Source organism: Geotrypetes seraphini, chromosome 3 (assembly GCF_902459505.1).
Source record: "Geotrypetes seraphini chromosome 3, aGeoSer1.1, whole genome shotgun sequence".
In the NCBI taxonomy this organism is placed as follows: domain Eukaryota; kingdom Metazoa; phylum Chordata; class Amphibia; order Gymnophiona; family Dermophiidae; genus Geotrypetes; species Geotrypetes seraphini.
The window spans coordinates 126,498,654-126,511,984 of NC_047086.1; the positions used below are offsets into that span (position 1 = coordinate 126,498,654).

At 43.3% G+C, this 13,331-nt stretch overlaps 1 protein-coding gene across 3 annotated transcripts in view; it reads left to right on the forward strand.

The window, feature by feature from the left end:
- Positions 1 to 13,331, forward strand: part of INTS9 (integrator complex subunit 9) — a 256,971-nt gene that overhangs the window by 156,094 nt on the left and 87,546 nt on the right. For all 3 annotated transcript variants that reach the window (XM_033938099.1, XM_033938100.1, XM_033938101.1), the window contains one exon: positions 373 to 484. In XM_033938099.1, coding sequence (XP_033793990.1) covers positions 373 to 484 — 112 coding nt within the window. The remainder of the gene's footprint in view (positions 1 to 372; positions 485 to 13,331) is intronic.

The following is a 13,331-nucleotide window of genomic DNA, read 5'->3' on the forward strand; positions in this document are numbered from 1 at the left end:
CTAGTTCAGCCAAGCACACTTTGAGTATTTAACTTCTCTATTTATTCTTTTGATCTGCCAAATATAATTCAAGTAAGTAATTGCTCAGAATGGATTAAAGGAAATATATTATGCAGATGGAAAGCTAAAATATTTTGTTTTGATTCTTTTCAGTAGTGACACTGATCTTTGACATTCCCTAAACAGAGCAAACTCAACAATTCTGGCTGTTGCTTGTAGTTGCAGGAGAGTGAGTTCTTCCTGACTCTCTCTCTCTCCTTCTAGAGATTCCAGAAACAGTTTTGTGCAGTTTTTATCACAATTATGATAAATAAGATGATCATTCAATGATGTAACTAAAGCTGCTGAGTAAATTCTTTGTCTGATTCTTAGCCCATGGACCAAGCATCTTTGAAGAACAGTGATGTCCTCATTTTGACTGGCCTCACTCAGATTCCTACTGCTAATCCTGATGGCATGGTGGGAGAATTCTGCAGTAATCTGGGTAACAATTGTGTAACATTTTTTGTTCCTTTCTAAATATTTCAAGTATTAGCGCTTCCTTTGCTTGCCAGCTGCCGCTACTGCTTCAGGTGAGTGAAGGAGGGAGGGGGATTGCAAGACTGGCTCTGCTGCTTCAGGATTGGAGAGGATGGAGGGAGGGGGTTGTCAGGACCAGCTCTACTGCTTCGGGAACAGAGGGAAGGAGGGAGGGGGTTGTCAGGACCAGTTCTACTGCTTCGAGAACAGAGGGAAGGAGGGAGGGGGTTGTCAGGACCAGTTCTACTGCTTCGGGAACAGAGGGAAGAAGGGAGAGGGTTGTCAAGACAGGTTCTGCTGCTTTGGGTAAGGGAGGGAAGGAAGGAGTGGAGGGAGAAGGGGGAAGAGAAAGTGACCCAGAAAGAAGAGAAGAACAGATGCTGGACCTACAAGTGGGGGTGGTAAGTGAGACAAAACTGTTTTTACAGTAACTCACAGGCAACTAGAAACTACAGATATCTGGCATCCACCAAACTGAGAAGGTGTGTTCTAATCTGTTCGGTTTGGTTTTTATTATTTTTTAGTATTTTCTATGGTTTTATGAGGCTTTAGTGCCCAGAGGACCCCATTTTGGGGACTACAATGCCTGGGAGAAAATGCAGACTCTGTTAGGGTAGTCTGCAGCTCGCAGGGCAACCTCCAGACTTACCTGATGAGCCAACCTGCTTTGGGATTCTTCAAGACTTGAGGTCCGTTCCCCTGGGAGCTAGCTCGCGTTCTGATTTATTAGAGGCTTGAGTGCAGGCTGTGGGGCCCCTGTATAATTCCCTTTGGGTTTCATGGAGCCGGCTGTGTTTTAATCTCCCCTTTCACACTGCAAGGATCTGTGGGGGTGGAGTCCTCAGTCAGGGTCTATCTGACTGGAAGCCCAAAGATACCCAGTTGTGGATTAATTCTGCTAAGAATTTGAGGCAGAAAGTTCTCTCCATGCAGTCAGGCAGGCACCAGCAAAGCACAGTGAGTACAACCTATTATTCTCTATGGAGAAAATCAGGGGGGAGTGCTTGAAAAGTTAATTTTAAGGGTTTCTGTGGCTGGAGCTAGGGTCTCCCTTCTCTAAAACACCTTTCCCTGAGTTTTTTTAATTTCAGGGGAGCCCCCATGTGCTGTTTTTGGCATGAATTCACTGGCATTGGCCATTTTGGATTTTAAATCCTACCCCTAATAAATGAGTCCCTTATGACAGGTATAGTTCCATAGAGCTGGAAATCGGCCGTAGGAAAACCACTCCTGAAAAAAACAACCATGGACCCAGACAACCCAAGTAGCTTCAGACCTGTCTCAAACCTCCCATTCATTTCAAAAATATTGGAAAAGACAGTACTCACGCAATTGCAAAACTTCATGGAGACAAACGCCACCCTCTCCAACTTCCAGTCGGGCTTCAGGAAACACCACAGCACAGAAACTGTGCTTTTGGACATCCTAGATGACTGCTGAAAAATCCTAGATGACGGAAATGATGCATTGCTGGTACTATTAGATCTCAGTGCTGCCTTCGACACCATCGACCATTCTCTCCTCTTGTCCAGGCTAAAGTCCATTGGAATCCATGACAATGCACTTCAATGGTTCTCTTCATTCCTGACTGACAGATCGCAGAGAGTCCTACTAGGAGAATCCTTATCTGAACCCAAACCACTCCACTATGGAGTACCTCAGGGAGCCTTACTTTCACCTCTCCTCTTCAACCTCTATGTCAAACCAGTACTGGACATAGCAGGAAAACACCAAATCAGAATCCATTCCTTCGCTGACGATCTACAACTCTGTCTTCCCCTAGGCTGTCACCGAGACATACAAATCAAAAATCTCCAGCCTTGCCTAACTGAAATAAAGACTTGGATGACCGTAAACAAGTTACAGTTAAATGAATCCACAAAGATCGATGCGTATACCCCTGTCCGTCCTTTTCCTGGGCCACAAATACCCTTACACCCAAAGAAAACGTCCGCAGCCTAGGAGTAACTCTTGACTCTAATTTATCAATGACAGATCACATATCCAAACTAGTATCATCCTCCTTCTACTACCTCCACCAGCTAAAAACCATACGTGCATACTTCTCAGAACCTGAATTTGCCCAACTACTCTACGCTTTTGTACTATCCTGCGTAGACTATTGTAACACTCTACTAGTGGGTGCAAAACGCTGCAATATGCCTTCTGAAAAACCTAGGCATCCACAACCATGTTACCCCTGCATTAGCTTCCATGCACTGACTGCCCATTCAAAAACGCTGCACCTTCAAGGCCCTGGTCCTCGCTTTCAAAACCTTCCATGAAACGATTCCGTACTACATGAAAACTAAACTACAAATCTACTTCCCAAAGCGACCACTGAGGTCCCAAGGAGAAAAAAGACTGACCATACCTTCTGGCCTCTCCCTCAAAACTGAAACTGCCCGCAAATGCTCCTACTAACATTTCATGCCCAAACTTTGGCACACAATCCCTCCATCTGTCAGATCACTAGATGGACTCTGGACTTCAGGAAGGCCGTGAAAACCTTCCTCTTTACTAACCCAGCGCCTTAAAGTCATTCACCCTGAAATGCACCCAGTCAACGCACCTACGCCACCTAATCTCACCAGATGCTACTTAGTGCATATGTTTTATTGTCATGTCTATATTGTAAATTATTGTCTTGTCTGTATTGTAATTTATGTAAACTGTTATCTCTGCTCTGTCTGGATTATTATGGATGTACTTTGTAACCCGTTCTGGGCTCCTTTGGGAGAATGGGCTAAAAAATTGAATAAATAAATAAATAAATGATTTTTTTTCCCCTAAAACCTCCATCTGTCTCAAAACCCCTTGAATTGACTCAAAATCATTTGGGATGGACTCCTCAGGCTGTTCTGCACCTATATAATGCAGTTTTGTTCTGGCTAGTCAGCTGATGAGTGTCCATGTGCCATGGGGCACACGAGAGAGTAGCAGGATCCTTGGGCCGAGCCTCCTCTGAGTCCTCTAGGACTGGGGAACCGCAGGGGTTCTTAGTGGTGGCGAGAAAATCCCTTCTGGAGACCACAAACAGTAAAGGCATAAAATGCAAGTGTATAGATGCTGTGGAGCCCAAGAGAAGCCAGTCTGTGTTTTACGCCAGAGTTTGTGAATCTTCTGTAGAAAGCTTATTTGATGGGTCCAGGATGCACTGCATTGCCTGGAGGTGCACCAGCATTGGACCAGGGAAAAATCCTTGTTTCAGAAGTCTCTCCGCCATGGTAAAAGTCAGCTTCCAACCTAAGTGATCAAACAGAACAGAACTTGGAGAATTGGAAGTCAGACTCCATGCCTTTATTGTCCCAAGGCTCAGCTGCTTTCCTGAATGATTTTGGCTCCCTGTCAGGGACCAGGAGTCAAGAGATGATAGTTGCATTCGACCAGAGAGACTATCTATCGGTGTGCCAGCTTTTCAAGTCAATTACAGTCCCACATGTTATTATTGATGCACTCGGAGTTCAAGTTGGAGCCCAAGCAGCCATCCACTTCAAAGTTCACAGTTGTCAATGACACAGATGCTCAGATCACCCTTTTTTCTGTACATCTGGACATTAACTTGCTGGTCACTGAACAATAGGAGACACCGGAAGGCTCCCTGAAGGCAGCAAAAAACTATGTCCAAACTTTACCCATGGCTCTGGAGTTTCAGCAGCTGTTTAGTCAGCTGATGGTGAATTCTATAGTCGCTCAAGTGACTAAGCATTCCTCCCTTCCTAATGAGGGAAGAGTGATGTTAAATGATGCACAAGATTGCAAGATGAACATGGATCTTAAGAGGCAATTTGAAGCGTTGGCTTTGAGGATCAAAGTTGCAGCGGCAGTCTTATTTGTGGCAAGTGCCTGCCACACCAGGTTACAGCAGAATCCTGCTGAGTAGGAGGAGATTTGCCTCCAGCTGTTGCTGGAGTGGGTGTATTATGTGGCAGATGCTCTATATCAGTGGCTCTCAACCCTGCTTGGAGGACCACTAGGCCAATCGGGTTTTCAGGCTAGCCCTAATGAATATGCATGAAAGAGATTTGCATATAATGGAGGTGACAGGCAAGCAAATCTGCTCCATGCATATTCATTAGGGCTATCCTGAAAACCTGATTGGCCTGGTGGTCCTCCAGGACAGGGTTGGGAACCACTGCTCTATATGACATCATCAGGATCATGAGCAAGGTTTCAATGTATGCTGTTTCAGCCTGCAGGATGCTCTGAATTACGCAATGGGCTGGCGATTCAGACTCCAAAGCCACTTTGAGCAGACTGCCCTTCCAAGGGCACATGTTATTTGGTAAAGACTTAGATGACCTTATGGCCAGCATGGCTGATCGTTACTTTAAAACTGTGCCAGATAGCAGACCTTGCTGAACCACTGGAGGAAGCGGAGAAAATTTTCATTCCTCACTAGGTTCCGGCCAGTACTGTGTGGGTTCCTGTGCTCAGAGATCTTATCAGGGATCCAGACAGAGATTTGGCAATTCCAGCTGCCAGCAATCCTTGGGGTCTCGTGTCAGCACAACCTCCAAGAAGTCACAATTATTTTTTTATTTTTTTTTATTTTTATCCCGTTCTCACAGAAGCTCAGAACAGGTTACAAGTAGACATTCACAATCGTTTGAAAACAGACTAGTCATGGCAATAAATAGGTTACATAGACAATAACAGAGCTTATTCTAGAGACCAGACTGGTCATAGTGAAGAGTACTAGGAGAAGTATATTGAGGAGGCAGTTTTTAATGGCCCGATTGGCGGAAGAGGAAGGTCTTTACTGCTCTGCTGAAAGTCATTAGTGAGTCTAGCGACCTGATCTGTGTGGGTAGTCGGACCAGGAGCTGCACCACTGCATATTGGTGGGAGGCTGTTGGCTTTCTGTAGGGAGTGGGAGAAGTTTCCTTGGACCACTGGGTCCTAGATCTTTTTTGAGAGAGACTCAAGATTAAGTTCTATCACCTTCCTTCAGATCTGTTTATCGACTCACCAGCTGAATGACTGGAAAAAGAGGCCAGGGCAAAGTCTATTGGACATTCAAGCCATAGAACCAGTTCACAAAGAAGAATTGGGTTCTGGCAGATACTCCATATACTTCATTGTGCCCAAGAAAAGTATAGAACTGGAGACCAGTCATGTACCAAAAGTCTGTGAATGCGGTGCTAAGAATACCGCACTTCCACAAAGAGATGGTTAGGTCAGTAATTGCAGTAGTGTCTTCAAGGGAACTCTTAGCCTCCCTAGATCTGAGAGAGGCATGCATTCATATTCCCATCTTTCCGGACCATAGAAAATATTTGAAATTTCATGTCCTTCAGAAGCATTTCCATTTACCACCTTTCGAGCTGGCAACAGCCCCATGCACTTCACCAAGGTGTCACAGCTCACCTCCACAGGATGGAGTTACAAGTACACCCATATCTGGACAATTGGCTGATCAGAGCGCCAACAAAACTGGAGGATGAGCAGGTAGTACGACAAGTTGTGGATCTCCTACAGGATCTGGGATTGATAGCCAGCTTCAAGAAGAGTCATCTAGAGCTGACCCAATGTTTGGAGTATTTGGGAGTCTGCTTCGACATGTCGAAGGGAGCCTCTTTCTTCCTGAGCAATGCAAACAGAAACTCAGGAAGCAGAGCTCTACGTGATGCTGAGACCCATGGCCTGCCATTACTTCCTGGTGCTGGGCTCAATGGCAGCCACCCTGGAAGTAGTTCCTTGGGCAAGGGCACATATGTGCCCCCTCCAGGATTCCCTTCTCTCTAGGTGGTCCCCGTAGCAACAGTCTCTCCAGCTGTAGCTTCCCTGGACAAGGAAAGCAAGGAACAGCTTGTGCTGGTGGCTTCAGGGGGACTCCTATCAAAAGGCATGCCCTCCAAATCTCATGAGTGACTAACAACCAATGCCAGCCTATTTGACTGGGGGGCTCATTGCAATGGTAATCCAGTGCAGGACCAACGGATCTTCCCATAGAGAAAGTGGTCCAAAATCATCTGGAGCTATAAGCCATTCATCCAGCGTTGAGGGTGTTGGAGAAGTACATGGAAAGAAAGGCAGTCAGAGTGTTTTCCAACAATACCATTGCAGTAGCTTATGTGAACAGACAGGGAGGCACCAGAAGTGCTCCATTATGTCTGGACACCCAGATGTTCAAGTGGGTAGGAACTCTTCTTCAGGCGCTCTTTGCAGCTCACGTAGCAGGAGTGGAAAATGTACAGTGAACAGGCAGACTTTTTCAGGTGGCAGACTCTAGACCCAGAGAAGTGGTCACTGTCCCAAAGAGGATTCAACCTCATTGTCCAGCATTGGGGAAGACTACTACAACTATTACTACTACTATTTATTATTTCTATAATGCTACCAGGTGCATACAGTGATGTACATTAAACACAAAAGAGACAGTCCCTGCTCATAAGAGTTTACAATCTAATTATATCAGACACATAGTACAAAAAAAGGAGTAAGAAGGTGGTTGATGGGGTATCCTGTAAGTACTTCAATCTTTACTATGTTATTCCATCGGACAAATTCAGATATCCTCTAATTTGTAACTCTCAACTGTATCATGTAATGTACATGAATCTTTGTTATATAATTCTCTCGGTAATGTCCAGATATCTTCTAATTTGTAATCCGCTTAGAACCGCAAGGCACAAGCGGAATAGAAATCACTAATGTAATGTAATATAAGAAGGGGCTGATGAGGTAAAAGAAATAGGGGACTAATATGTAGAAGACTGGAGATGGATTTAATGGCTTCGGCCAAAAACACAAAGTCGAATCGTTTCTACAGTCGAAGAGACGAACTGGGAAGCACAGGGTTGAATGTGTTGGTTCAGCCCTGGATGGAAGAGAAATTTCTCTGTGTTTCCACCCGAAGAGATTTGTGTTGCAGCTACTTGGTCTACTCTCCATACCTTTACAAGGTTCTACAGATTGGAAATGGTGGCTCAAAAGGGCACTGCTTTTGAGTCCTTAGTTTTTCAGGCAGGCTCATCTGTCCCACCCTAGATGACTGACATTGATTTGGTATGTCATCTGATGTACAGACTCCTGTGTTTATGTACCTAGGTAATCTTTCTGTTAATAAACACAGGAATCTGTACGGCCTGCCCTGTGGGTTTTATTACATTACATTACATTAGTGATTTCTATTCCGCTTGTGCCTTGCGGTTCTAAGCGGATTACATTAGAAGATGGCTGGACATTTCCAGGCGATGACAATACAATTATTTGTATAACTTTACAAACTTTGCAAACCTAACTTTACTTAACTTTTCGTACATAACTTTACATAACTTTACGTACATAACTTTACATAACTTTACATGGAGTTACTTTGTGTTACTTTACATTATCCTTACCGTGCTTGCATAACTTGCATTAAGTTTACATAATTTATCTTACATAATTTATCTTACATAACTTTACAAGACTTTACGTAGAGTTATTTTATGTTATTTTACCTTATTATTCCAGTACATTGCATAACTTACATTACATGATATTACAAAGCATAACCTTATGTTATATTACAACGCATAACCTTATGTTACTTTACATAATATTACAACGCATAATCTTATGTTACCAAAAAATCGTCTGTTCCTAGGTTGCTATATCTGATTTTTTCGGTATTTGGGGAGACTGTGTTTCTAGATATGAATTGGCTTTACGCCCGATGCAGCTAGATTAGATGTTGCCTATGGGGACGAAGTTGCAGTTGGTTGTGAGTTGCAGTAGGTTATGAAGGGAGAGAAGATGATGGTAGATTATAATATTGGGATGTGTTTTTTGAATAGTATGGTTTTTATATCTTTTCGAAACGCTTTGTAGTCCGTAGTTGTGGTCAGCAGCTTGGATATGGTGGGGTCAGTTTTCGCGGCCTGTGTAGCAAGTAGGTTGTCATATAGCTTTTTGCGTTTTGTGCCTTTGAGTGAGGGGTAGGTGAATGGAGTCTGGGTTCTCCTTACTCTAGTTGAGAGGTTTCGGGTTAGGCGGCTGTTTAGGTAGAGAGGTGCTGTTCCGTTTAGTGCTTTGAATAATAAACAGTATAGTTTGAATTGAGTTCTTGCTTGTATCGGTAGCCAGTGTGAGTCGAGATAGGCATTAGTGATGTGATCGTATTTTCCTAGCGAGTAGATAAGTCTGAGTGCTGTGTTCTGTACTGTCTGTAATTGTTTTATAATTTGCCTGCTTTCTGCCTTGGTCAACTCTATACTCTAGAACTGGAGTTCTTCTCCTTTCAGTTGGATGAACATGTATGAATAATTACTAATAAAGTACTAAGTTTGTTGAGCGTTAGAGCTCCTTATGTGTTAGTGCTAGTTGCACACAGCAGGTTGGTTCATTGATGCACTTATGTTGCAAGTTCATGCAAATTATTGTTCTTTTTCATGAGTTACAGAGTAGAACAGAAATGTATGTTATCTCCGGGGAAGTTCCCCATGCCCCTCCTTCTCTTTTCTTCTGTTATAGTGAAAATTTATTGCTTTAGTACAAACTGAAGAGGGCGATATACTCCACTAATGAAGGAGAAGGAGCTGAAAGATGTGATTGACATCCTTCTATAAGCAGTTCGGGAGCACAGGTTGATCATCTAATGCAGTGTTTATCAACTTCTTCAAGCCAAGTACCCCCTAAGCCTAACAAATACCAACCGAGTACCCCCGCCCAAGCTCTGCCCCTGACTCCACCCCCATAATAATAGTACTAATTGTAATGCAATTTTTTCCATCCATTTTTCATATGCACACAATATAATCTTATTAATACATAATGGTAACCACAAAATTAAAAAAACACAAAGCACACTGTATGTAGAGAAAATGTTAATTATCATTTATATTTGGGGGGGTTTTCCTAGAGTTCAAGGCAGATGACTTTAAAATATTCAATGTCACCTCAGTAACAACTATAGAAAAATAGACAAATATAGTGCAAAATATAGACAGCAGATATAAATTCTCAAAACTGACACATTTTGATCGCTAAATTGAAAATAAAATCATTTTTCCTACTTTTGTTGTCTGGTGATTTCATGAGACTCTGGTTGCCCTTCCTTCTGATTGTGTATCCAATATTTCTTTTTTTCTGCCTCCTGCACGCTTCCTCTCCTCTGGACCTCCTTCCCTTCCTCAACCAACATCTCCATCTCTGTCTCGCTAGGAGTCCAACTTTTCTGCCTCTCTCCTCCACCCCCATTGGCAACATGTCTCTCTCTTTCTCTCGCTGACTTCTCATTCTTTCCCTTGCTGCAAAGAGAGTGGGGAAAGAGAGAGAGAGAAAAAAAAATCCAGGTTGCATCTCTCCCACTTCCTCTACTACCACATCCAACATTTAGCCCTCCTTTCCATCAGTCCAGCATATTTCTTTCAGCCTCCTGCATGCTTCCTCTCCTCCTCCAACCAACATCTCTCTCTCTCCCTCTATGAGTTCAAATTTTTACTCTCTGCCCTCTCCCACTTCCCCTGAGTGTGACATTTCTCCTTTTTCTCCTTTCTGCCTTCCCCATCCATCTCTCACTCTCTCTCTCTCCATGAGTCCAACACTTTCTGCCTCCAGCATGCTTCTTCTCCTCCGGACCTCATTCTCTTCCCCAACCAACATCTCTCTCTGTCCCTCCAGTGAGTCCAACTTTTCTTCCTCTCGCCACCCCTATTGGCAACAAATTATCTCTCTCTCTCTCTCTCTGTTCATCTGTCTTGAGAGATCCAGGCATCTCTCCCACCCCCTCTACTGTCAACATCCACCATTTCTTCCTCTCATCCCCTGGATCATGTGCAGAATATTTCACCACTGCCCACCAGCCCCATACCCATTTCTCCTTCTATCACCCCTCTGCAGTACCATGCCACATCTCTCCATCAGTTTGTCCAACATTCCTCCCCCTGTTATCCCCTTCAATCTGCCCTCCCTACCATCATATCCAACATTTCTCCCTCTCATCCTCCTATTCCCCATGCATGTCTACCTCACTCCTCTCTCTATGTCCAATTTTCCTCTTTCTTCCTTTCCCTCTTATTCACACACTGATGCCCAATTCTCCCTTTCTATTCCCTCCCTCCTGTCCTAAATTAGTGCCCCCTTCCTTCCTCCCTTCTGTGTTCCATGTTCATGTTCCTCCTTCCTTCTGTGTTGATTTTGTACCCCCCTCCCTGCCTTCCAGCTGTTGTCCAAGAATCTTACCCCTCCAATGTCCCAATGCGCTCCTTTTCTCTACCCCCACCTCCTTTCTCCCTTTGTCCTCTTACTTTTTTGAACCGCGCTGTTCCTTCTGCCTTCAGCGGCTTGTTAGGAGAGAAGGTTTCTGGATCAGCTACATGCAGTGTGTGAATTGCTACACATCCCCCCCCCAACAAGCTGCTGAAGACAGAATGTGTGAGGAGATAATTGGGACGCCCCCTCCCCCCTCCGCTGACCTGGAAGGCTTTCCTCTGACGTCAGCTCTGGTGTCGGAGGGAAGCCCTGTGGGTTGGCTTCGAGAGGGAGGAAGGAGCAGGGAACCCTGGCAGCGGGTGGGGCGGGAAGCAAGGAGGGATCGCTAGCGGCTTTGATGGATGGATGGGCGGGCGGGCAGGGAGGGAGGACACAGGGATCTCTGGCAGTGGTTTCAGCAGGTGGGGCAAGCTGCAGGGAGGGATCCCTGGCAGTGGTTGCAGCTTCAACAGGCGGGCATGGAATATTCTCTGCGCTGCAGCAACCAGGCCACATACCACCAACAAGAGGTCCATGTACCCCTAAGGGTACGCGTACCGTGTGTTGAGAAACACTGATCTAATGTACAGACTCCTGTATGTATTAACAGAAAGAAGATTATCCAGGTAAGAACCTAATCTTGCATTATCTGAATGTAACTTGCCTTGATTTTGAATTTAGAAGATGTGAATAATGAAAAAATATTCCATATCCAACATAAATCCTCAAATCTTTCTTCTACCTTCATTGAGACATATAAACCAGTAAAGGAACCTGCTTTTCACAGAATTCTCTCCCTTTGTGTCTTGCTAATTGCTGCTAAACTAACTGCTGCTAAACTCTATAACTTTAACACCTAAATGTAAGCACCAGTTGCACACTTAAATCAGAGAATACTAGCTCTTATAAGTGAAACTGTTTATAGTTACACATGCAGTGCCAGTTGGGCGCTAAGCAGTATTCTATAACTTTAGGATGTAACTTGCTTAGCGCCTAAGTGAATTGTGGAAAACAAAGAAGTTATGAGCACTTAATAACATCCCCATCCCAACTGATAAAAAGCTGGATGCCAAAAACTGGATATAGTGGTAAAAAAGAGACACCAGAAGGAACAGCATTGATTTATAGAAGTGTCAGTCCAAAGTAATTACTCAGCGACTCGCATGGAAAGAGGAAAGAAATGCCTCTCGCAGGCATCCGATTCCCTCCCTGATTACCTGATGACTGACTTAACCAATACATTTGATTTCTCTCCCTAGAACAGTGGTTCCCAACCCTGTCCTGGAGGACCACCTGCCAGTTGGGGTTTTGAGATAGCCTTAATGAATATGTGCGAGAGAGATTTGCATATAATGGAGATGATAGGCATGCAAATCTCAAGTCACCTAATCCTTCACTGCCCCAAGTACATTAGATAGATTGTGAGTCCACTAGGACAGATAGGGAAAATGCTTGAAGTACCTATATGTAAATCGCTTTGAGTATGATTGTAAAGCTACAAAAAGGCAGAATACAAGACCCAATCCCTAATGCAACTTCATAAAAGGGCCTCAAAATATCTTTTTCATCTAAATGATTTCCATTTGTTGAAGGAAGACGGTTAGAATTCTAGGGAACACCCATAAGCTGTGATCACTAAAAAAAAAAAATTGCTCTTTAATTTTTATATAATGTCTTCTGCATCACTACCTGCTCCAGCCAATACACATGACATCCTTGGTCCAGCAGCACTATGAGGTGGTTTTCCAATAGAAATCCAGCTATCCTGCAATTTGAATTTCCTATTTTTAGGTATGAATGTCAGATTGTAAACTAGTACATTGATAAAAAATACTGTGATAAAAATCCAACCGGACCCTACACGGTCCGTGTTTCGCCTTCTTAGCATTTTTTTGCTACTTCAGCTTGTCTGCGGTGTTCTTTGCTCACATGTTTAAAGACAATAGACTGTTTTCAGTCCAATTCTTTATATGTGAGGTTGCAAACCATTGGACCCCTGAGGAAGGCAAGTTCGCCGAAACACAGACCGTGTAGGGTCCGGTTGGATTTTTATCACAGTATTTTTTATCATTGTACTTTTTTACTTGAATTTTCATGGTTTTATATGTCAATGTTTAATAAATTATCTCCAGATCATCTGTATACACAGTTTTTGTTTTTGTTTTCATCGGTGGATTGTTTTCACTGTGGATTATTGGGTCTCCCCATTTTTCTAGATTGTAAACTAGTACATTATAGTGGGAGCCAGCAACAGAAGGTATTAATATATAGTATTTTGTTTTATGAGTCCTTTTGACATTACAGAACATGCATTTCAGATAGGACAGTAATTTTGTAATAGCAACTAGGGCTGGACCAAATATTTGTATTTGATTCAATTCACCCCAAATAGTTCCCTGAATACATTATTCATTTTTGACTGAATAGTGAGTTTGAATATGAATAATCCAGTGCTTTACTGTGCTGAATCCTACTAAAATAAACATTTTGATCTCTGATTTCACATTGCTTCTTTTATTATTTTAAAATTTCTTACCTGCCTAACATCTAGGTGGGTTACAATTCTACATTCATAATGTATTCACAGAACAGAGGATGTTAAAGCTTGATGCCCATTATTTGTATTTGGACAA